Genomic DNA, 24216 nt, shown 5'->3' with positions numbered 1-24216 from the left:
GACTGTTTCGCGTTAGTGATGATCAAAACGAGTCGTCGTCGTCGTTGTTTGTGGCATTTCGCGAAGACGAAGAAGCCGTGATCCGTGATCAAAAGTTTAAGGCGGAGAAGAGGCCGAGGGCACACGTCGTCGTTCGTTGTCGCGGCCACGGATGCATATGGAGGTGCGTAAACCCTTGTTTCGATGCACCCTCTTCTTGTGCACGCGTTCTTTGTTTATTTTGACAACACCATCGAAACTTTGGTTAAACTTTATTCATGTTTTTCATCGCGTGTTATCGTGTCTCGTTAAAATTCGACCTCTTAAAAGGGCAATTGAAAGTGCAATGATCGTCTCGTTTACCAACGGGAATTGTTATTGATGATGTCCGTGTTCACTCGAAGGATCGTTACTCGCAAGACCCCTTTAATTTTTCACATTCTCCTTCTGTTTATCGAGCATAGTGTATCGACGGCTGTCGGTTTGGAAACGTAGTTTTAGGAATCCGTCCGCACTTTCCATTCGGTCTGTGCATCGAATCGCGTAATACTATTTTTTTTTCTTCTTCTTTTCTCAACTCTGTGTATTTTTAATGTGCAATCATTTAGAGCATCGTAACACAGCATCGTGCGTGCAGTTAAACAACCTTATATCAGTTTTTTTACGGTAGTGAGTTCTCGCTTGGAAACAGGCCGAAGATTAAGATTATGTGCGCATACGGCATCAGACTTTGTGTACGCTCTCAGCTGACGGGAGGCTGTCAGCTGCCTTACACGAAAGGTCCAGGGCCGTCGTTTCGTGGCGTCTCCGAAACGATTTATATCATCTTCGCGTTATTCGCATCGAATCTCGTGCGATAATTCGTTTAATTTTCATTTCAACTCGATTCTCTATTCTGTTTAGACCATTCACGCTTGGTAACAGTGTAAATTCTGCCATATCGAGTAGCTGTGTCGTCACGTACGCACGTGTATGTGTAGGAGAAAAATCACGTTACTTGGTTGTAAATGAAAAATCTCCTATCATGAACTTACCGGTGTGTTTATTTTTCATTTATACTCTTTATTTTGAGAATGATTTTTAATCAGTCGCAATGTCAACGACACCGGTGTTTTACACGCCGTTTCCGACGATAAATTTTCACTGATACTTAACGACGCCAATGTCACCAGATAATACACGCTCTCTTGTTTTGTACACACTCACAGCTGATTCAACCGACGCGTCATAAAAACGTTCGAACTGTGTTATCTTTTAACGTGCCTCCTCGTCGTAGTACCCTTGCGACGTTTTCTTTCTCCTCTGTATACATTACACATATGTGTGGAAGGCTTCGATCGCATTAAAAAAAAAAAAAAAAAAAAAAAAAAACACCTACATACATAATACTCTCGCATAGAACGGTCTGTGGTAAGGTTAAGTGGTAGACAGAGAAAGGAGGGAATTGACGTAACGCTACTTGTCAGTGTTTCCGACCGTCAAACTTCCATTGATTTTTCTCTCGTAAATATTTGGCGAGGTTAACTAAACACGCTAATTCAATAAGATCGACCTTATCGACGAGAATGCCTCGACTGTTACCTCGGTTATTTTTTACCATCTACATATCGTATCGATCGCAATTTGTTTAACCATCCCGGGCTTTCTTCGGTCTATGGCGCCTTTCGAATTTAATAGACCGAGAACCGTTGTACGAGGACGCGGGTATACAAGGTGCATATTAAAGTGCAATTCGCTTTGAAAGCGACATCCGTCGCGTCGTCAGGACGCTTACATGGAAAATTAAATATGCGCGACGAGTGACGAAGGACGATGACCCGAATTAACTAAACTCGAAGCGGCTGTGTGCGCGCTTGTTCCTCTCTCGGCTGTTTATTTAAGTTACAGTGGTGTAGCCTCGCGCGATTCCTGTCTGACCAGCGGAGCACGAGTCCCCGCGACGCCTCGCCGCAAGGAAACTCTTCCTATCCGTGGCATTATACTTGGATAGATTTACAAACAAGCTAAAGTGAATTAGAGCGACAATCCTTTTTCGGTCATTAGTTGAGATTTTCACCCACTAAACACAATTGCGTAAGAATATTTTCGATAACTCTTACCGTTTGAGATTTTCAAGATTTTCCTTGTTATCTAATTCAACAAAGATTTCCGAGATATAAACTTTCGACTGAAATTTATTTATCATCCATACAATGTTGTAATAGCCACGCAACGTAATTTGAAAATTAAAAAAGGAGAAACTATCTTAATTATCACTAATTAGCACCTAATTGTTATTGGTAAATCAGGCTGCGTCACACTTGAGCGCGGAAAGGAAACAGTATTGTAATTAAATGCTATTTTCTACGCGCAATAAAAACGATATACATAGTTCGGTTTGTAAGAACGCGTGGACCTGTTGGACGACGCTTTTGTGTACGTTTACAGCTGATTGGACTGTCAGCTGGGCTGTGCGCAATAGATAGAATCGTCGGCAGGCTGGCCAACGCACGTTCCAGAACTCTCAGCTCTCAGAGGAGGCCTTGTTTTTCTCCAATTCTTTTTCCTTTTTTTTCTTCTTCTTTTTTTTTTTTTTTTTTTTTTTGTTCGTCTCTTCACTTTTTCCCTGCAGAGGCTGTCGCGTTGTGCGACGCCAACCAGGGCAATTGCTCTTGCAATCTTTAAACTTATCCCTCCTGTGTCGTCCGCGAGATGAGGTGAAGGGTTACACGTCGAGTGTATAAATACATGTGTACAGAAATACACTGATGTGTCTGAAGATCCATAAATGAACTGCTTGAAAGCCGCACTGATCGCTTCCACCTATAATAAAATTTCTTTTGTCGTTCGAATATTCAAGAATCAAATAACATATTTTTATGATACTTACGTTCAGTGAACAATCATTGTTTATTCATGTCTAGATAGTCATCTTCGGCTGGAACATTCTGTAAATACACGAATAGATTTTTATTCCTAATAGAAGGTGTTTTATAATTTACGATATTGTTTAAGTGCGCAAAAGAAAAAAAAAATTTATAAACGATCCTCAATTCCGGGAATGAATTGGTTGTTAGTCACGTAGGCGCGTGAAACGTGACAAACTACGAAGAATGCCATTCATAATTCGTAAAGAGTCATACGTCGCAGGTGAACTTCCGTTAAAGCTTGCTTTATTGCCGAGCCCCGGCAAACTAACGTATTATTTTCTTCGCGCGTACTTGATTAAACTCGGTGAACGATGGTGGGGTTTGTGCGATCAAAAACCTCGCTATCATTTATCACTTTGCGTCTGGTTCGTTGTACGTGCGTGACCTACGCAACGTGGTTTTACTTTTTCTCTTCGAATTCCTTTTTTCTTCTCAGCACACAAACGCGAGTTAAAAAAAGAAACGTAAAGAACGAAAAATTCGTGACCCTGGTCGTTTATTACACGCTACACATTAGCGGGTAGATATTAATTTCCTTTTTCCCATAAATATTCATTCTTTCATCGGTTTTCTTCACCCGTCAGACAAATGGATTAGACCCCGTTTGTATTCTTCTTTCTTCTTTTTTTGCTGATTCCACGCTCGAGGATATCCTTTGCAATGCTTCGGTATAGATCGGATTATACTCTTTGTCTTGGCTTTTAATAATGGGACGTGAAAACCCATTCATTCCCACGTTGTTACCTGAAACGTTTCATTACAAGATTAGTATTAAATATCTATTCTATCCGCTCAATTTTTAATATTATTCAAATTATAAAAAAAGCTACCCCTTTTCTCTTCGGTGCTACATTAGCGGTGTCTATAAATAGTAGAACAAGGTTGAAAGAAAAATTGTTTCTTTCAATCTGTGCATCGTACTCGCGTAGAGCGCGCCGGCAAGTGTTTTTGTTTGATTTCACTCGCAGTTGACGAACCAACAATCGAAGCCGTACATGCTGTACGTAAATATATCCGTGGGCAATACACATGTACACCACGCACCCGTGTATATGTTTACCCGAGTCTGGAACACGTACGCAGAAGCAAGAGAAATAAGGCTATAGGTGGGACGTGGATAGAAGAAAGTATGAACCAACGCGGAGGTACTAATGGGAGAGACACATACACACCTATACCCTTTCCTCTTTGCGTCGCGTCGCCTCGATTCGATAAGTTTTCCTTTCGTTGCATTTTCGAACGTTAAACAAAGATAGAAATTCAAGGCTTAGATTTCCTGTTATCGTCGTTATCTCGTGCACTCGGTACTCGCGGATCGCCAATTACAACAACGTGCCTCGGTGTAACGTAAATCGGTAGAGTAAAAAGAAGACAAAAAAAAAAAAAAAAAAAAAAATGCCACTTGGGTTATTGTATCGTCGTTCAAACGATTTGCTGCTTCGAAGTATGAATCATTCGCTCCTCCTGCACGGAACGACTGTGTATGCTACGCAATTTGCAGCGGTCACGAATTCAGACGTGTTTTCTCTTTGTATTGTCTTTAGTGAGTCACAGCTTTATATACGAGAAGAGGCTTGATCATCGGCTAGGCTTAAATTGTAGGGGATGATGAGTATAAATAGTCTGATCAGTTTCAATGCATGGATTAAAAGTTTTAATTTGTATAAAGCCGATGGTGAAACTGCGACTTCTTGCTACACTCGCGAATAAGTTAGAAACTTTTATATAACGTTACAGTATCAAATTAATGTTCAAGCTTATAACTCGTAACTTATACTAACGACGAAGCCTTCGTAAATTGAAACTATAACGTTGTATAACATTTTTGAAATGATTTTTTTGTTTCCGTGCTTAGAGCGCGTTACGATCGCGAGTAGCATAGTAACGTATTCGGTGAAAATGGTTCCCAGCAACAGAGCCTATTCATTCTTATCGCGGTTCGTTTCTTTTCGAGCGTCGTGGGCACAGAACCGTTATATCGTATGTAATTACTCGATGCTCGTGCATGCAATGTTGCCTGTGGTTCAACAATCTTCACTCTCTCTCGAGCTTTTATAAGTCGCTCGCGAATTATCTATAAAACGGTGCCTCCTGCACCTTGCTCGAAAGTTTCGCCGTGCATGCTAAGCGAACGCGTCGCTGGCACGTCGTCGATCCCCGCAGAACTTGTTGCGAGGGAAAAATAAAGACGACACGTCCGCTTCTTCTTCGAGTCATTGTTCTCTCTGTGTTAGGGGAACACACACACACACACGCACGTAATCGCGTGTGGCGGATGCGTTTATGAGATTTCTCGGCTGCTGCCTGCGTGCAGGAATATATTTCGGTTGCTACTCTCGCGATCTTAAATTTATCGTAACGCGTACACACACGGTTTTCTTCGTTCGCAGAACGTGGAAACAAATCAACGGAGCGCGTTTCGAGGAAATAACTGCTCGCGAGTGATATCTGGATTGCATTACCGTTTGCTATTTCACCGCAAAATGGCTAGCAAAACATTTTCCCGCTAAAATAGACTTGAACTCGTGCGGTGGTTACGAAGCATCCCTTCTTGATTCTTCAAATTCTAAGCAGTCGTTGAACTGAAAGAAAGAAAGAGGATATAAAATCTGATATTTACGAGAATATTCGATGCTCCCGATACGACACACATGGGATCCTTATCCGTAGAATAGTGTGCGCGACTTATTGAAGCCATATCTTCTCGGGCATTCAATGGAAGACGGAGCGGAAAAAATATCGTCGTTACTCGGCAACTAACTTGTAAAAAAAGCTTACGTATACTAATATTTTTGTGACTACCAGTTTAAATATATCTTTTCTAAGTGGCATGTAAGTACCTCCATCGACGCGCATTGTTTGCGTTTCTGAGCAGACGATATTATTTCGGTTGATGCATAAAACGCGTTAAACCTGTGCAGAGATAAAGAAAGAAACGACGCAACGCCACTCGTTTCTTTATCACCACTGTTTGTGTTTACAGTGCACTTCGTATTCGAAGTACATACATATATATATATTTGTTATTTACACTTACCGGGGGAGGGGGGGAGATCGACGTATTTTTAGATAGAGCATTTGCGCCACCAGGGCGAATTTTCATGAAAGTGTTAAGATCCTTCGTTGTGCCACTTATTGTTGATTCTTTGTATTCCTCGTTAGCCAATGCAAATTCCTGGATTTTTATCTTGACGCAAAAGCTGAAATGCAAATGAAATAATAAATATAACTTAATTGATTTATCAATATTTTTCTCTCTATAGTTTCTTTTTTGTTATTGTTACGAGATCTGGTTCTAAAAGCGTACTACTTTTCTTTAGAGGAATACAAACACTTTTTTTCACCTGATTGCATTATCTTAACGCGTTGGAAGTTGTATTTCTCAGTGATACCTAGTAGATTAATTTAAAAAGGGTCAACAAACGTATCGCGCATTCGCGCGCAAAATACAAACATCGTTCCTGAGAATTGATGCGCAAATGTTTACGAAATATCTTTCGATCCTTCCGTTTTTTTTTTTCTTTTTTCTCAAATTTGTTATCAGAAAAGATGTTGATCTACGTTAGTTCATGCAACGCATTAAGGCCGTATCACCGCGTACCGCCTTGCATGTGATATGCAATAGAAAACATTTTGTCAATACACGCGATGACGTGCGCAGAGTCGTGACTGTATTGCATGACCCGCGATGCGTGTTCTGTCGAACGTGGGTCAAACACGTGATCGCCTTCTCGTGAATACTATTCACAATTATATCTATTTAACCCTTTACGTACCGAACTTACCCGTTGAAAAGAGCTATCGATTGTCGCGCAAACTGTTATCGATTGTTACGATAACTCGCTTCCGCCGTCTTTTTCACTCTGTTGTTGAGGTTACAGTTGTTTCGCTTATCGCAGAGTATTATGATCCTTAACACCATATGTCCAATCGTCAATAGAATTATGCAATTGAAAGGGTTAATATGAATTTGTTGAACAAGTAAAAGTTGTTAACTTCAGTTGACGCGTTGCCTAACCTAAAATACTTGATACTCAGCATTAATGTTTTGTTCGTGTTTAATATTAGAAATGTTGCTTATATCGTTACACAAACATGTTTGAAACTATCATTAATACATACCTGATTGTCATCTAACAATTTATATCGTATATCGTAGGTGGCACTACTTAGAAAGTGACATTGGTGAATAGCGGCAAAGAATGCATACCATGTCCGTAAAATAGGTTCTTGCATGTGAACTATCACTTGCATCTAGATTTTTGATTATTTTATGTTGCGACAGTACTTTTATCCATACAGCCTAGTCTCGCCACGGAAATCATTATGGTTTTACGTTGTATCAAGTAGAAAGTCTTGACAAATTTCGAACTGTGCGATTAAAAAGTTGCCGCCATGATACATGCGCAGTGCGTTCTGCGCACCCAATATTCGTTGTGTTTAATTTTGCAAATATTCGAATTTTCATATATTTTATCTTTCCAATCGCTTATTCTAATCGATCATAACTCTCTCTGAAATCGTTTGCTATCATCTCCAATCGAGTTTATCTAAAAATATCTAAAGTTATAAACAGTGAATCGCAATAAATTATATCGATCCTTCTTGAAAGTGATAGTACTTTTTAGGTTACTTATAGCAACTTCAGTGTCATACTAACCTTATCCGTTGTAACTAGTGGAAGGTTAAGGGGAAATCTATCATCACTAACCTTTACTTTATTCAGTAATCTTACTCAAAGAAAGTCGATGCGCATCATCGTGTAACGTGTCAGAATTTCTAAACAATCGAATTATGTAGTTTCCTGGTAGAAAGTCAAGTGGCGCTATTTACCGCGTTTATTTTCATTTCTCGATACAGGTGTCATACGACTCCGTGAATTTTAATAGTTTCAGCTTAATCTGCCGGTATAGAGATTTCGCTGTAACAGCGTCTTCTTGGATCGCTCGTCACGTGTTTGTATTTGGTTACCGCATGGTGTCTAATAGTCGACCACGTTGAATGGTACATAGTTCAGTCGAAGACAATCGTATCTCGTTGTTCAACGGAAAAGGACAATGATACGAGTTCGAAGTGGAAAATTTTTACCCGCCACCTTCGAGATGAAATTAGACTCGAGGAGAATTTTTGTAACGTTGGCCGACAGCCATATTGTCCGCATGCTTTTATTAACACCAATGGTCACATTTCTACGATCGCGTTCCTGCACATGTGTACGCGCGCGATCATTAACATAAGTGTTATTTAACGACGCTTTATGAATCTTTACGATCGCCTCAATTTACAATTCCGACAGGGTAGCCTATTTGGTAGCACTTGGAATATAGTGGTCAATATAAATTGACGAAAGAGAGTGCCAAAATGATCAACTCGGTCAATAGTTTAAATTGGGTAATCGATAGTTATCCCGTCCGTCGCAACTTATTTACAAGTATACGTATAAATAACCTACGTTCTGCATGGAACTTTTCAGGGACTTCAAATCTTATCTTTTAGTTGAAATAATCATTTGTCAAGCGCTTTCAGTGTCATCGATTAAGCTCAAAGGTGATCGAATTTGCCGTGCAAACGCGAAATTATCGATAGCGCGATCGATAGGAAATGGATGGTTAACCAAATTTTCCATTTAACATCGTTACCTTTCCCGCCGATAAATTCTTCCGCGGAGAATATTTTGCGGTAACGTAGATGGGAAACTGCATCGACGATTGATTCGATCGACTAGTTATTTTTATCGAATCGCGGAAGTCGATTCTTTGGCAAACTCGATTGAGCAATTAATATCGATTGTTCGTTCGATCGTCATTCGAAGTCTTACGAGAACGTTCGTCGCCTGACATTGATACTGAGGTCAATCGAAAGAAATAGTTGCCACGATTGAAAAAAAAAAGAAATCAATAAGATACACAATATCCATATCGATCGAGTTTACTGCTAACCGCTAGCCTCTGTGGAAAAGTAATTTTAATCGGTACACAATCTAATCATTTATTTGGATCTATATTACGTTCATTTTGACACGACGTTTACTGTACGGTAACTTGTTTTTTGTCTTCTATAAATGTCTCGAGTATAAAGTTTTTGATATCGAAGATTGATTTCTTGAATAATTACTGTTAAATACATTTATACGTTTTTTTAGGTTAAAAGATACTCTAAGCATGTAAATCACAAATGAATATAAAATATTGTTTACATGGGAGCGATTTATGAATTTAAAATAAGGATGGAAATGAAGCAACAGGAAAAGCAGAACAATTTTTTATTACGCGATTGCGTTGTGTTCGGTATCCAAAAAAATAAAACACCGAGTGTTTTTGATTTTCCGCTCAAGCCTCGATAAACATTGAAAATGTATTGAAATTGTTTCTTATCTGGTGTCCACGGAAGCGCTGAATTTCAGATGTCAATATTTTTGTTCGTCTTCGTATCAAAAGAAACCGCGTTCTATTATCTTATCGTTTTACCAAATAACACATTCATATTTTTCCACTTAGCTCGACAAGTTCAGGGACGTGAGAAATTTACATTTATCTTCAACGAAAATTGGAAAAGATAAAGAGACCGAACCGTTTAGGTATCCTTTGTTTCGTCCTTTGTTCTGAATATCAGAGGTAGGTAAAAAATTTTAAAAAGAAAAAGAAGGTTTGAGTTGAGTATTCGTCGATTGGTAGTGGGTTTCGCGCGAAATTCAAATTTGAAGGTTAGAATATTTATTGTAAAGGCAATTTTTTTATTTTAGAGCAAACTACGCTTTGCAATCGTACTGACGCGACATCTGTTCCACGTGCTTCTGTTGCACGCTTCGTCTGGATCAGGTACACAACACACGTCACACAGCAACGGCAGATGGAAAAACAAAGCGTCTATTGTGGCGACAGGCTTTCACCGGATTCTTCGTGTGTTCGTCTCTTTATTCATTGGGGAGATAGGCGTGCACCGTCTGCACGGACCGGAAAAAAAAAGGATGGACAAGAAAATCGGAAATTCTGAGGATGCGTCGGTGACGGAGGTAGCAATGACCTTGGGCCGTGTATTGACTCGAATGTTCCATCTCTTTGTTCCCCTACGATTCGTTGGGAAACTTCATTCCGCGGCTACTCCGCGGATTCGCCGTAGAACCTGGCGGCCGACGAACCGCGCGCCACGATTTCAACGCGTTTTATTGTACGCGGTCGTTGCTATCGCCGATGTTCGAGGCGTGGGAATTGAATTGAAGCAAAATCTTCTTCGTTCTTATTTCTGTCTTGCGAAAATTTATTAATGCGCCTGCTTCTCGGTAGGAATAATCCAACTTGTTAAATTAGGTATTCTGAAAATTCCTTCAGACATAAGAGGTACTCGTGAAACGATGAAATGTTTGCACATTTTTTAAAATGGAAATTGTTGCGTTCTATAAATGTGCGTGGTTTTAATCTGCCAGACCGATTGGTGCCTTGACACGTGAAAAATACAACGTATGCAGATTGGTTCGTTGTTTCAATTTACATACACCGAGTTTCGAGTTAACTTCTGTCGACTTCTATCGTCGTGAAGTTTTCATTGACTCCTTTTCTTTTTAGAACGATGCTTAAATAGAACTTTAATCAAATTCATTTTCTTTTTCTTTTTATGATCTTCAGAGTGACCGACGCGTACAGAAATAATACAGCAGGAAACTTGGCCGACGGTTGTGTCACACCAAGTGTTAAATTCCGCATTGTCATAAGCCTGGAAAGTGAAGTATAGTACCGTTATCGCAAGGCCGTGGCGAATCGTTGTTTCGATTGATTCAAGTTGGAAAGGAAAAGAACAAGAGGCAGAGAGGATACGTAGGCCTAAGGAAAGGAAACGATAAAGAAGAAGCGAGGAAGGAAGAGAAACGAGGAAAGGGAAGGAAACGGAGTTAAACTCAGAAAAACCGTCTGATGTCTAAATCCAAATAAGAGAAGGTTGCCGTTCTTCTTCCATCCTTATAAAGAAGGAACACGCCCTCTTTGCCGTATCAAAACAAAGGCCTCGTCTTCTCTTTGTTTGCACATATGTCAACCATGTGTCTTGCAATGCACGAAGGAAACGAGAGATGATTACAGTTATGATGTATTCCTCGGTCATCGTAATGAATAATACATTTTATTCTTGAAGCCTTGAACTGAATTGTAGCATTGATATTCTTATTCGTTTCCATGCATACTTACGCATTGTTTTGGGAGGACAAAAGAAAATTATTCTTTATTTATATGCCAGCAACTTGTTCATTCACGATTGTGTATTGGTAAGGAACAGATACGTTTAAGATTATTTTAAAGATTTTTTTTTTTTTCTTTTAAATTTTTGTTTAACGAAAGTGTATTTTTATTTTTATGTTACGAAGGTATGAACAGCCCAGGGATTAGAAGAACAGAAAATTGAATGCAATTATGCCTAGGGACCGAGCGTTACAATTTTTCCTTACGTATTTTGAAGTAGTTTCGAAGGAAAAGTACATTTACTAATTCAACAGGGAAGAGTTTCTATACCTCCTCGTATCTTTCGTCGTTCAACAATGATTTCATGCAACACTTGTTTTGAAACTCCCTGCATATGCATAAGGTAACTTAAAGGTTAAAACCTATTATTTTAAAGGCAGGTCATCTAGTGAACCGAAAGGATATTTATATTGGACCTATGAAAAATTTCAAGTTAAATGATCCATTCATTTTTAGTTCTATAAATTTCTTTGAGAATGGGAATATATACCCCCTTAAGATCAAGTGTACTTCTCTTACGAGAAAGAAGAGGTAGAGGAAACCGGGTTGGTGCGAACGCAACTCGACAAGAAGAGAGACCGGGCCGCGTTTCCTCTGTTCCTTATAAAGAAGAAGCCTTTTTCTTTAGATGCATCATAATAAAGACCTTGTCTCTTTTCTTTGTTTGAACACGCGCCAGCACGTGGTCGCTCGATATGGAATAAGAGTACATTAATGCTATTGCGCTTTAAAACGTTCGAGCAGCAGTTTCATTATTCCACCACCACCACCACCACCACCACCACCACCACGTTTGCTCGCGACTCTTATTTTTACATATGTTCATCACGCATCGTGTATATGTTATCTGTTCTTCTTTCCTAATCGCGCCAACCGCATCGGGACTGTTTTTCCCTTAATAGCAATACAGTATGCTACAAAACGCAGTTTGATGGCACCGAATAGCGAGCGAAGCGCGCGTTATTTAACAGACCGTTATAAATAACTCGGAACTGATAGTTGTGGAACAAATATACACGATAGCGGGTAAAATAGTGTGAGCGGATTCCAAAGAGAACGCGCAGGAGCGAATGTTTGTTTTATTTTTGATATATCACCTAATATAATTTCATTCCTTTTCTCCTGTACGCGATGGAATCACATAAGAGATTAGAACCGTCCAAATATTTGGGAAAGTAAATTTCCTCTCGGTGAACACGTTTCATATGTATCTACGAAATATTAGCGATCTCACTCTTTGACATTATTGTATCTGCTTCAGGAGATTCGCGATCGGCTTGAATCTATCACGAGGCGGGAACGACTACCGCAAAGCGTGTATGCGCGTGTTAGCGTGGGCCAGGCGTTCTAAACGCCTAGTAATTTTAAGTTGCACAACAGAATTGTGATCTTCGAGGAAGGATAGATGGAATTGAGAGAAACGTTTATCGGGTTCACAGGTGTCCCCGAACCGGCGCTGTCTGAACCAGCTCAACAGCTGATCGGAGTACGAAGCGGCGGTGAACGGGGCCACTATTGCACCACCACCCCGCGACTGGAAGAAGAAGATATTCGATACGCTAATCGTTGCTGGTTAACGGCCAGGCAATTCTACGTAGAAGAGAAGAAGAAGCGTCCGCTGCTGCTGCTCGACACTTGATAAAGGGAAAGAGACAGACGGCGAGAGGAAGAGAGAGAGAGAGAGAGAGAACCGACTAAACTACTATCACGACAAGGGCGAAAGTATCTTTTGCTTGTTTGGACGCGCCATCATGGTCAAAACTTTTCAAGCGTACCTGCCCTCGTGTCACCGCACTTACTCGTGCATTCACTGCCGTGCTCACCTCGCCAACCACGACGAACTCATCTCTAAGGTGAGCCGTGCTAGATCAGGTAACGGACAGACTTCTCGCATTTACTTCTGCACAGCGCATCAACAAAACGGCGCTGTTGTTTTTTACAAATCGACACGACATTAATCGGCGTTTTTTTTTTTTCCTTTGCTTCTTTTGATTGCAGTCCTTCCAGGGCAGTCAAGGTCGTGCCTATCTCTTTAATTCCGTGTAAGTATGCTGATGCCTTCGGAGAGAGAGAGACCGAGAATCTCGGAGTCTCGTGAACGGAAAGTAGGACGCGTTTATTTTATCCGGGGAACTAATGCTTCTCTTGTGGTACCCCACCCTCTATCTCTCTCTCTCTCTTTCGCTTTCTGTGTTACGATAAACTGTTTATCTAAATGACTTCATTGTAATAAAGATCGTTTTGTTATTTTAGGGTGAACGTGGGCTGTGGTCCTGCAGAGGAGCGAGTTCTGTTGACTGGCCTTCATGCTGTTGCTGATATTTACTGCGAATGTTGCAAGACCACCCTTGGGTGGAAATACGTAAGTTCACCAGTTGCTGAGAAAAATTATTCGCGAATCAGAGACCACTGGTTATTTCTGGTACAACGTTGTCCAAGAGTTTGCCCGCATGGTAGGCGCCATGAACCACCAGGGACAATCTAATGGACAAGCATGAATTAAAATATAAAAGTATACAGATGTTATTTTATTATGATATTTTTCAGGAGCATGCGTTCGAGTCGAGTCAGAAGTATAAAGAGGGCAAGTTTATCATTGAGCTTGCTCATATGATCAAGGAAAATGGATGGGAATAAATGGTCGAGGGGAACAACAAGTAACGCGTTCCCGATACAATAACAGCACCACCCATCGAACATTTCCTGATAACGTTTTATGCCTACAATGTTGTTCTAATTGCGATGTGCGGCTCCCCATCCCTCTGTCGAACCACCAACGAAAGTCTGTGATTTCATTTGTGATTTGTAATCTTAGTAACTTTTTATGTTTCGGACAATTCGATGCTGTTTTAAGTTCTTTCCGATCGATTGGTTGTCGTGCGAACGATGACACCGGTGATCCGCGGCATCGCGGATCGATCACACGAAGAAGTATTGTAAAGAAATTATTTTTCAAAGAAAAGCAAAAAGAAAAAAAGAAAATAAGACGAAACAAGAAGATAAGTAAAACGATATAAAAGTAATACAAAAAAAAAAAAAAGAAAAAACAATTAACAAAGAAACGGGTAGAGTATAAGAAACAAAAAAAAAAAAAGAAAAAGAAAAAAAACATTTAAAAAAAAAATGACGATGTTAATAAGCGATGGTGAATATGATGACGAAGGTGCCATGGTGGAAATAAAGATGGAGAATTGTTCTGTTCGAACAATGGGGTGCCCCCCTAATTTTAATTCATTATCTTCGTAGACATTTCCTTCTGGAGGTATGCCAATGATACATGGTAAAAATTAACGCGCGGGGCACCCCGATCGAGATGAAGTTTTTTAAATCCGTTATTGCACCGGAGCAGCGCGAGTGCCACAGACTTTGCTGGATTGACTGCCTGCCTACCGCGTCTATCATTGGAATTTCACTGCCGATATTCCTAATATTAATTATTAAGATAGCCGCGTCGCATGTTAGGTGACGTGGTTGTAGTTTTTAGTATAGCTTACGATATAGCATACTAAAGCCTATGTTACAATATTATAGGACCTCATGGATATAGAACATAAGAATACGTAAGAGTACCCGATGTGGTGAGACAGGAAAGGAAGATACACTTGTATATGTCCGTGAGCATGTTTTGTGCGGGTGGTGTATGAGTGTAAGAAAGATGGGGAGAAAGAAAAGGAAAAAAAAAATTGAAGATTCATTGTGTCCGTATGTGTGTAACATGTTTGATTTTATGTTCACCATGCCTGCCAAACTGTCTGTTTATCTGCCAGTCGCCATTACTGTAGGTGAGAAAGAAAGAAAAAAATTTAATAATACCGTATTCTAACATGTTCACGTTTTCGTCGGCTCTGCAGGGTGTGGTATGACTGAATCTTTTACGTTGTGAAATCATTGGACTGCGCCTTCCTATGCACGCACTACGAAGGTATACATATTATATGTATTGAAATGAGGATAAAAAAACGAAACAAAAGAAGAAAAAAAAGTATGGAACAAATTAATTGCTCATTACTTTTTAATATCGATCTCATTTGTAAATATTGAATAGAATTCAGTGACATCACAGAATCACTACTATTTGTTAGAGCGAACTTTACGTGTTCGCCATCTCGAGACCCGAATGTACGATCGATTTTCATCGTTCATTACACGAGAACAAAATTTTATCGTTCATACTAATTCGTCTATTATCATTTTCTTTTTTTTTTTTTTTTTATTTTCCCACGTTATACCGACACGTATAACGCAGCGACATTCAAGTATAATTAAGTTTTTCGATAGGCTATCATATTTCCGAGACTGCTTGTATAAATTAAAAGAACATTACTAACATTTAGGCGGCTTTTTTGTGTTACCTTCGTTATCAATAAACTTTTATAACAACGTGATAATTAAAATTGAAATTTTATTTAAGGATGTTTACTTGTGTGTATTTTTAATTATAAAGTTATATTTGCTAATTGTTATTGATTCAGATTCAAACATATTTGTTACTTTGTTTAGCATTAAAACGAAGGTAGCAAAATATGTGCAGGCGTGAAAAATATGTTTATTTTAGTACAGGTATAATTGTGAAATAAGTGTACAAAAATTGATCGGTTTTTTCATTTAAGCTAGATCATTTTTTTGAAAAGCATAGATTGAGTAATGGATTTAAAAATCAGGTGGAGTCAAATTAACGACGTTTTAAAACACTGAATTGTATGTTCATTATTTTAAATGCATACATATGAAAGTGCAGTATATATACATGGGTGTATTTAGAAATATGGTGAATGAATGTGCCGGCCTAAATCCTCATGCTATTTCTTGAAGAGTACTTTTTATATTACTGTGCCGATGACCCTTTATCCGCACTCACTCTTCATGAGATCTTGTTGAAACCCACCAACACTGGTTCTGTAGTTTTTCAGCCTCCACCAACATCCACCATTTCCACCATTACACAATTTTGCTTTGTAAAACATGTTCATAATAAAAAAAAAATACAAGATATTTAATCGAAAAAGATTTCTTTATTTTGAATGTGAAATCAAAGATAAGGTATGATCTAGATCAGCGCCTTATGGAAGTTGTGTTTTACGTTCTGAAATACCGACATTGCAGGGGCGGCTATTCCAGGCACCCTAGAATGAGGCTTTGTACAATGTCGGTATTTCAGATCGCCAGACACAAATTCCTATAAGGTGATTGTTCTGTCTGCTACCTGGTCTGTGATGATACGATTAGTGCACATCCAGAGCAATCCAGAGTGTGCGATGGATTCGTAGAGGTTGTTTCTTGGTTTTCTGTGGTTCCTTGTTGATTTCCTTATTTTTGTTTACATTTTAGTTTAAAAATGTTATAAGCTTTTATTTGTTTCCCTAAAATTGTAGAGTGTTGATGAAACAGGGTGAAAGATGAAAAACGCGAAAGCTAAAGCAAGGTAATTGACGCTTTATTAGGTTTGATTTGATTGTACTTGTTGCTTCTGTAACTGGGAAGGGACTTTTATGTTTATCTATCTTTATTAATAATATTGTATCTTTATTCTTTTGATTAAAAAAAGCAACGTCTACTGTTTGAACAACCACAATCTCATCAGTATTTTTTTATGATAAACAGAAAACTTACATTTAATCTGGAAGAGTATTGATTTTTCTACTTCACTTACATGTAAAGAGACCTGTGAATTTACTCGTTCACGTTTGGTTATTCCTGTTCATTTTTGTTTTATATTTATGATTATGTAAACTAATTCTTTCAAATATATTAATAATATAAAATATATTGTTCAAGATTTTTATGTTTTTTTGTATCTACATTATTATATTTATTTTTAGACAATGTATGGAACGTTTTGGAGATCAAGGAGGATATTTTGATGTTGTTGTACGTCCGATGTTACAACAAGGACACGAGGGAGAATTATGCGGATGGTTAAAAGAAATGAGTTTAATTAGGACTGTTTCTACTTGTCCCCATCCTGAATGCAAAGGAAGGAGTCTGGCTTGGAATCAAGCAAGAATTGTAGATAAATATAGTTGGTCTTGTCCTAGTTGTACAAGGAAACAATCTATTAGGGAGAATTCATTTTTCTTTGGAGTTAAATGTGACCTGAAAATGTGCCTTCAATTGATATTAGGATGGTGTCAAATGATACCTAGCGAACTCACTGCCAGTTATCTAGGTTTGTAATAGTTGGATTAACATTTTATAGTACATATAATTTAAAATAACTTTACTATCATTTTTTTTTTTCAGAAATAAAGAAACATGTAGTTAAAAAAGTATACGAAAGATGCGACGAAGTTTCTGAAAATTATGTAGCAAGTCATCCAGAAGATTGGGTTTTAGGAGGTCAAAGTGCAATATTAATTGTAGATGAATTTCCTAATGGTTACATGACTGAGAATCCATCTGATATAACTACCGCTAAAAAACGCAATAATAATTCTCATACAATAGTATGCATAGCCGAAGCGAATACTATACCAACTCGCATGTGGCTGCATATGATTGAAGCACTTCCAGAGGTATTCATAGAAATATTATTTTCACTTTATCCTTTTTTTCTTTCTAATATTATGCTTTATTTTAGCCAGTAAAAGTTGAGAAGATGCAAGGAGATGGTGGCAAATGTGACATGGTTAAAGAAGCTTTAAAAGAAATTACAAAACATACTGCTCCTGGTAGTTATATTGTGGCAAATAGCCGAGCACGATGTTGTAGTTATGAATCATTACAAGAATTAAAGCAATACAAAGTGATTAGCGTAGAACAATTACAAAAGTTCGACCCGCCTGGTAAAAACAAACTCCTTAACAATCTAGGTATGTATAGCTTTTGTTTTCTCAGTAGTGCATTAATATTAATAAACTGATTTGTATGTTAAGAAACGATTTGGCAAACCGGGGTTGAAGTTTGTGAAGAAATTCAAGAAACTACCCATACCTTAGGACAACGTATAATATCAAAGCATTTATGGAGACAGAGATTCGGTACGTCTCCTTCCATGGCATTTCAATATATGCTTAATCATATTGCCGAATGTTATCGCTTTGTTTAAACGATTTTATCGTAATATTTTCGCTAATGGTATATTTTTCTACTTTGACAAGCAATATGAAGTGCTAGTGAATAACTTTTTTCTGAAAACTTTTTAAGGTAATATCTTAAAATGAATTAATATTCTATAAGGTAGGATGTTATTTACCAACGGTATCGATAATATCCTAACTGCACAAGTTGCACAAATGGCCTTATTAAAGTTTAAAAAAATGAATTACTTATAAGCAAAGTATAAATACTATAGAAAATATTTTCATATAAACGAAATGACGTTTTATTGAAACACGCATTTTGTGTCTTCCAAATATCAGAATGTAATTATTTCTGAAGTTAAATGTTTATAATAATCGTTGATTAGTTAGAGCTATAACATTATACAAGATAAACTCAATTCTGTTAAAGCACTTTGAAAGATATGGGTTCACTTTTCATTTTTATATGAATTTAAATTGATAAACTAATTAATGAAAGACTGACGGTGATATTGATATAATATCAAGTTGCTAATACATCTAAAAAAGAATCGATAACGTATATTATAACGTTAATACTCAGAATTTTTTCATAAAATTGACTAAAGATTCTTTTCTTACTTGAATCTTAATATACGAAGCAAATGTTACCCATTTAAATTGTCTTGTAGAAAATGAACTAATTCAAAGAGAAGTACCTAATAATACCAGGTGCAATTAGTACCAATATCGTTTTGTAACAGTTGTAATATTTAGCACTGAACTTAAATTTTATTCAAAGGTTTATGACAGTATTACTCTGAATAATATACTGCAAATCAATTATGTTTTAATGAAAGTGCACGTTTATAACTTGTTCAGATTGTAGTCGGTTTTCTTCCTAACTTAAGCTGAAACTCACCGAATCGGTGATATTGAGCCTAGCAGTTTATATCAGCTTGTGATAAAACCGACTTTGTGATATACAAACGTTAATTTTGTTCGTTTCTCGAATCATATCAACAGAAAGAATAGACTATCAAGGTTGTAAAATTTTTGAGAAGTTTTTGCGAACAATGTGATAATTACGTTACTTCATACGGTAAAAATGGTATATTAGAAGTTGAAAAGATAAGGAAATAATCTCTACGTTATAAGTACGTATATTGAAATTATAACCGCGTATACTACGTATTTTTTATTTAGGTAGTTGATAATATCGTTTTTATTGCATTACATAACGATATTGAGAAATACAAATTCTTCATTCAAAATATTTTGATTATGAAATTTTTCATATTTTTGTAATTATTAATCATATAGCAATATTGTTATTATTACTGTTAAATAATTACAATATAAGTGAAATACATTTCATATCAAATTGTAATGAAAGAATTATAACTCATGTATTCATTGAAAATTGATATTTAAGTACCAAATAAATTGGTAAAACTTAAATCTCCTGTTTGTATCGGGATAAGAACTGTTTACAAATATTTTCGTATGTATCTTTATTTACAACAGATAAAGATCAAGAATAAAGTATATAACAAAATATTTTTCAACAATTGTGTACATAAAACTTTTAATAAAAAAAATCATGTAAGAAGTATCGGGCTTCTTTATATTAGTTTATTCAAAATGAGATTCTGTACGAAATTTCTCGGTACATTTTATTCTTTTGTTAGTATTACATCAGAGGTTTTGATATTTTCGTTCATAATTTGCTTGTAATCGTTCTGATCTTGCACCATTCTTCGAAAGACTCGATATTTCTGATTATGATACCTTAAAAAAAAAAATAAGAATAGTATATTTTACGTTGCACGAATAATAATAGAAATAATCGTTCCCTCGCTTACTTGTGACATTCATTTTTAGGTTTTACAATATTTGCTGATCCTCCCATTGTTTTAATAGCATCGTAAATAGTATGAAATTTTCTAGCTGCATAAGATCCCAGGATTGCAGCTCCTATCAATACTGATTCCTTTTCAACCGGGCAAAGTACAGGTAAGCCTAATACATCCGCTTGTATTTGAATAAACAGCGGATTTTGGCTTAGACCTCCGCAAACTAGTAAGGTTTCTATTTTATGACCGGCATCTTCTAGTGTTTCCAAAATATATTTTGTACCATACTGTAGAGGAACATAAATTTTACTATGTTATTATCAAAAACAAGTTAAAGACTTAAATATCGCAAGTATTCGTACCGTTAATGCTTGTAACGTTGCCAAATATAACAGTGCCAAATTTTCTTGATCAACAGACAAAGACAAGCCCGATATCTACACAACATTCAGTTAAAGACAAATAACAATCAAATAATTTGTATGAAACATAAGAAACGTTTAATGTTTTTACCATTCCTTTAAGCGTTGGATCAGCTAAAGGTGAACGATTTCCATGAAAATCAGGCCAAACATGAATTTCTTTTGTTAAGTAAGAAACATTTTTCAAATTTCTATGATCTGCCATTGTTTGTAACAATTCAGACAAGTATTGTTGTATGTGTCTAAAAACAAAGTTGAATAAGTTTCTTTTTATCGTCCAAATTTTTAATGAATCAACTTACTTGTTTCCACTTAATCTTTTTAGGATCCCTGGTGTCGCGGGATGGGTATCAATTATATGATCGAGTAATTTTCCAGTAGCACTTTGTCCTCCTTCATTCAACCATAATCCTGGAATCATAGCACTGAAATATGGTCCCCAGACACCTTTTACAAATAGTTTCTTTTCATTGACTATCATGTGACACGTTGATGTGCCACATATTAATGCTGTAAGTTAAACAAAATGTACAGTCAGAAAAATATACGTATAAAGAATTATCAAATGAATGGTACAAAGAGAAGAAATTACGTGTACCTAATCTATTTTGTAAATTAACGGGTACACCAGGAACAGAACAGCCTATCATACCAAGTCCTCCAGCATGTGCATCGATAAGGGAAGTGCCCACAGCTGTTCCTTTTAGAAGTCCCAATTCAGACGCAGCTTTTGCCGACAAACCATGGTCAACCGGATCACCGGGAGTCCTCACATCATTACCTTCGTATCAATAGTTCTCTTTGTTAAAATAAAGTAATTTCATATTATCTGTCTAAACATAAAAGAAATCTTGTTAACTTGTTAACGCAAAATCTACGTATACACAAACGAAATAATTTCCGTTTCATTTGTGGAAGTTAAATTAGATTTACCTGTGCAAAGATAATTTTCACTAACATGTAAAACTATTATTAATACCTATTTTTCTCCAGTTATCTTTTTTCAGATCTTTCAAGTTAATTTGCTCAAAGAACTCGTCGTTCCATCTGTTATTACCATCCTGACTAGCACTGTAGTTCCACTTACACACCAAAGAGCATAGAGATCTGAAATGAGAGATCAGAAAGTTATATTACAGTGTACAAATTTTACATTAGTTTATAATCACACATGTACCTGGACTCAGAACCTGTTGCCTTCCATGTTAAGAAATCAGGCAGATCAAAAAGCAACGCCGCACGATTCCAAGATGAAGGTAGATTCTTTTTAAGCCATAGCATCTTGGGTGTTTCCATTTCCAGTGATACTTTTCCACCAACATACCGAAGCATTTCATGACCTTGTGCATTTATAAAATCTGCTTCCTCCTGTGCTCTATGGTCCATCCATAATACAACATTTTGTTTATCTTCACCTATATGAAAATAACAGGTAAATATTCAAGTGTAATAATACCTTCAATTTCATTCCATACCTGTTGGACTAACTGTAACTGGTGATCCTGTCTTGTCTATTGCTACCAGCGAACAAGTAGCATCAAAACCAATACCCTTTACATTGTCTGCAGAGATATCAGCTACAACTGACTATAAATCAAACTAATTACTATATACCAATATTTGATTACAATGGACACAGACTTCTAAATTTACTACCTTTACTACATGGCAGACAGCACTCCAAATATTGTCAGAAGATTGTTCATAGAAATTTGGAGCAGGGTGAAAAATTTCAAGAGGACATGTTGCTAATTTCACTATCTTCCCTTTTGAAGATACCAAAGCAGCCCGAGCACTTCCTGTTCCTACGTCTACACCCACAAAGTAATCCATATTCTATTTTTTAAAACAGCAGCTTTGATGTGTATCGTCAAGAGAAACCAACTGAAGGCTGAACTTGGAATAGGATCATTATGAGCTGCAAATAAGAGTACGTAACTGTTATCAGTAAGTCTTTACTGTAATCATAGGCTTATTCTTTTAATATCACATGACCCTGAGATAACTCTTGTAGCAATAAGAAACAGTGGGCTATGAACAGCTTATTGCTGCATAGTTCTTCTAATTCTAATTCATAAATACAGGGAGAAAAGTAGATAATTATTAATACAATTTTTTTATATAAGTAATTGATTAAATTTAGGAATACATAATACGTTAGGCACTATACGGAAACGTTAGATCGATAAAATTATAACGTTAAAAAACGAACTGTATTACGTAAGGATAACACGTAGATCCGTATAAGGAACCATGTGTGCATAAAAAATTCTAAATGCGTTACGTTGATTAATTATATCACACGTTCGATGGATTTACTGGTCTTTCTTTCAAAAAATTCCATTAATCTTTTAAAAAGCGAATCAGAATAAAATAGACAAGTTATTAAAATGTTATCGATATATTCAAAATAAGAAATTATTAATTACATTGTTAAAAAAGAGTGTTAGAACAATGTTGTGTATCATACGCACGTGTATGATTGTATTTGACAGCGACCTAGCTGAACCGTATGTATTGGGTAATCGAAGTTAACGCACGTGGTAATAATTCGCATGTTATATACACATTAAAACGTATAATTGGTACATAGTACATAATTAAAGGACATAAAGTGATATTTAATTTGCATAATTAATGCCTGTTTAGTCTTCAGGTAACATTCTTCAGGGACATTTGTACTCTTGCTTTACATAACCTAAAACATGGTTCGTTTTAAGAATAGGTAATGAAATTTATCATAGACATTTCTATATAGGTATTTATAATAAATGTACGACGAACTGATCTTCAGTTTATTTATTTAAAAAATTTACAATCTGTAATATTAATTCTCGTAGGTATATAACATTTGAAATAACTCTTGGTGATAAATCTGATAAGCCTTTCCCCCTGAAAGTTACAACTTTACATAATGCTATTCAACAAAAAGTTCAACAATTATATGGCGATTTTGGCACTGCGGCAATAAAAGCCGGTTTTAATGGTAAACAAAAATTTGCATATAAAATGTTTCAAGCGAAACGAACAGTTCTTTCTATTTTTGTAATCTTTTAGCAAAATATTGTAATGCACGCACAAAGATTGCATTGGTGAAAACCAGACATGGTCCACATAAATTTTTATTGAAATCAATTCCAGTCATAAACGATATTGCAGGACGTTTAGTATCGATAAAAATACTATATGTCGGCGCGACATTAAGGCATTGTTTCCTTTTTATCAAAGTAAGTAAAGAATTACTTTTATTATCAAAAATACAATTATCAATTACACATGAATCTTTCAGAAATATCAACAACAAAAATTAGAACAAATATGGTATACTTTAAAAACCGATATGGAACGAAAAAAGATGGAAGAGACTTTAATGACATTGACTCCAGCTATGAAAGATTACACATGATAAATTATAATCAAAACATTCTGTATTTGTAAATATATAAATATTAGAAATTTAATAAAATAATGTTCTTAATTTAATTTTCAGAAACAACAGCGCATCGTTTATCGTTTCGTATTTCCACTCGTTCCGCGGTTTAAAGTAGGGCGGGAACATTTTAAATTTTCAACCACCACCAAACGCGATGGGCGTTCCGTCGTTCCGGTCCTTCGAGCGTCGCGGTTACCAGTTGATGAAGGGTGCGCGCAGGGGTCGTTACATCCCGTCGCCAGTTGTCGCTGGCTGTTGCTGGAGAGCAGATCGCTCCCGTTCCTTGAGCAAGGCGACGGTGATCTGTATGGATATAGTTTGCAGTCGATCCGTGAAGGTGCTCTCAAAGTGGTGCGGTAGTCGTGTGTAGATCGTGTAAACTCTGTAAATC

General features: G+C 36.8%; 4 protein-coding genes and 1 long non-coding RNA gene across 23 annotated transcripts; 3 read left to right on the top strand and 2 right to left on the bottom strand.

Moving 5' to 3' along the window:
- Nucleotides 1–20: 20 nt before the first annotated feature.
- Nucleotides 21–14178, top strand: Ypel (Yippee-like). 10 transcript variants are annotated; one of them, XM_076691191.1, is made up of 9 exons: nt 9031–9293; nt 9386–9502; nt 9631–9900; nt 10511–11142; nt 11242–11459; nt 12556–12969; nt 13115–13158; nt 13370–13478; nt 13664–14178. In XM_076691191.1, the coding sequence occupies exons 6-9, from the start codon at nt 12868–12870 to the stop codon at nt 13751–13753; spliced, it is 345 nt and encodes a 114-aa protein (XP_076547306.1). In that variant the 5' UTR covers nt 9031–9293; nt 9386–9502; nt 9631–9900; nt 10511–11142; nt 11242–11459; nt 12556–12867; the 3' UTR covers nt 13754–14178. The 10 variants fall into 10 exon arrangements, 9 of the variants coding, with proteins under 9 accessions (XP_034192769.1, XP_076547307.1, XP_076547308.1 ...); XM_076691190.1 differs by having other exon boundaries at nt 9386–9900; XM_034336881.2 differs by having other exon boundaries at nt 9031–9502.
- LOC117610019 (uncharacterized) lies at nt 2516–8479 on the bottom strand. Of its 6 annotated transcripts, none has more exons than XR_004582777.2 (5): nt 6674–8479; nt 3719–6088; nt 3180–3632; nt 2849–2906; nt 2516–2781 (listed from the first exon to the last, which is right to left on the bottom strand). It is a non-coding gene; the product is annotated as an uncharacterized LOC117610019 (long non-coding RNA). The 6 variants fall into 6 exon arrangements; XR_004582774.2 differs by having other exon boundaries at nt 2849–3632; nt 3719–3954; nt 4057–6088; XR_004582776.2 differs by having other exon boundaries at nt 2849–3632; nt 3719–3954; nt 4061–6088.
- A 151-nt stretch (nt 14179–14329) lies between the features above and the next one.
- Nucleotides 14330–19414, top strand: LOC117610010 (uncharacterized). Of its 2 annotated transcripts, XM_034336870.2 has the most exons (6): nt 14330–16385; nt 16489–16538; nt 16936–17282; nt 17357–17628; nt 17694–17925; nt 17989–19414. In XM_034336870.2, the coding sequence occupies exons 2-6, from the start codon at nt 16513–16515 to the stop codon at nt 18159–18161; spliced, it is 1050 nt and encodes a 349-aa protein (XP_034192761.1). In that variant the 5' UTR covers nt 14330–16385; nt 16489–16512; the 3' UTR covers nt 18162–19414. The 2 variants fall into 2 exon arrangements, with proteins under 2 accessions (XP_034192761.1, XP_034192760.1); XM_034336869.2 differs by having other exon boundaries at nt 14330–16538; nt 17989–19410.
- Nucleotides 19415–19663: 249 nt separating this feature from the next.
- Nucleotides 19664–22225, bottom strand: LOC117610006 (FGGY carbohydrate kinase domain-containing protein). The gene is made up of 10 exons (XM_034336852.2): nt 22049–22225; nt 21868–21979; nt 21570–21807; nt 21372–21499; nt 20991–21173; nt 20695–20902; nt 20484–20634; nt 20333–20407; nt 19980–20257; nt 19664–19905 (listed from the first exon to the last, which is right to left on the bottom strand). Exons 1-10 carry the CDS (start codon nt 22223–22225, stop codon nt 19791–19793), a joined length of 1665 nt encoding a protein of 554 aa, XP_034192743.1. The 3' UTR covers nt 19664–19790.
- Nucleotides 22194–24205, top strand: Pop5 (POP5 ribonuclease P/MRP subunit). Of its 4 annotated transcripts, none has more exons than XM_076691186.1 (5): nt 22194–22322; nt 23042–23117; nt 23233–23378; nt 23450–23619; nt 23682–24205. In XM_076691186.1, exons 2-5 carry the CDS (start codon nt 23098–23100, stop codon nt 23796–23798), a joined length of 453 nt encoding a protein of 150 aa, XP_076547301.1. In that variant the 5' UTR covers nt 22194–22322; nt 23042–23097; the 3' UTR covers nt 23799–24205. The 4 variants fall into 4 exon arrangements, with proteins under 4 accessions (XP_076547301.1, XP_076547303.1, XP_076547302.1 ...); XM_076691188.1 differs by lacking the exon at nt 22194–22322 and adding an exon at nt 22804–22935; XM_076691187.1 differs by lacking the exon at nt 22194–22322 and adding an exon at nt 22862–22977.
- Nucleotides 24206–24216: the final 11 nt, after the last annotated feature.

The sequence above is a fragment of the Osmia lignaria genome, chromosome 12, assembly GCF_051020975.1.
Source record: "Osmia lignaria lignaria isolate PbOS001 chromosome 12, iyOsmLign1, whole genome shotgun sequence".
NCBI classification, from domain to species: Eukaryota; Metazoa; Arthropoda; class Insecta; order Hymenoptera; family Megachilidae; genus Osmia; species Osmia lignaria.
This window is presented reverse-complemented; position numbering and strand designations above follow the sequence as displayed.

Coding starts and splice junctions, on each gene's coding strand:
- LOC117610006 (XM_034336852.2), bottom strand. CDS start 22,225: ATGGATTACTTTGTGGGTGTAGACGTAGGAACAGGAAGTGCTCGGGCT. Junction 21,500..21,569: donor GCAACAGGTTCTGAGTCCAG/GTACATGTGTGA, acceptor CTCTCATTTCAG/ATCTCTATGCTCTTTGGTGT. Junction 20,903..20,990: donor TAATTTACAAAATAGATTAG/GTACACGTAATT, acceptor TTTAACTTACAG/CATTAATATGTGGCACATCA.
- Pop5 (XM_076691186.1), top strand. CDS start 23,098: ATGGTTCGTTTTAAGAATAG. Junction 23,118..23,232: donor ATGGTTCGTTTTAAGAATAG/GTAATGAAATTT, acceptor TAATTCTCGTAG/GTATATAACATTTGAAATAA. Junction 23,620..23,681: donor ATTGTTTCCTTTTTATCAAA/GTAAGTAAAGAA, acceptor TGAATCTTTCAG/AAATATCAACAACAAAAATT.
- LOC117610010 (XM_034336870.2), top strand. CDS start 16,513: ATGAAAAACGCGAAAGCTAAAGCAAG. Junction 17,629..17,693: donor TGATTGAAGCACTTCCAGAG/GTATTCATAGAA, acceptor GCTTTATTTTAG/CCAGTAAAAGTTGAGAAGAT. Junction 17,926..17,988: donor CAAACTCCTTAACAATCTAG/GTATGTATAGCT, acceptor TTGTATGTTAAG/AAACGATTTGGCAAACCGGG.
- Ypel (XM_034336878.2), top strand. CDS start 12,868: ATGGTCAAAACTTTTCAAGCGTACCTGCCCTCGTGTCACCGCACTTAC. Junction 12,970..13,114: donor ACGACGAACTCATCTCTAAG/GTGAGCCGTGCT, acceptor TTTTGATTGCAG/TCCTTCCAGGGCAGTCAAGG. Junction 13,159..13,369: donor GCCTATCTCTTTAATTCCGT/GTAAGTATGCTG, acceptor TTGTTATTTTAG/GGTGAACGTGGGCTGTGGTC.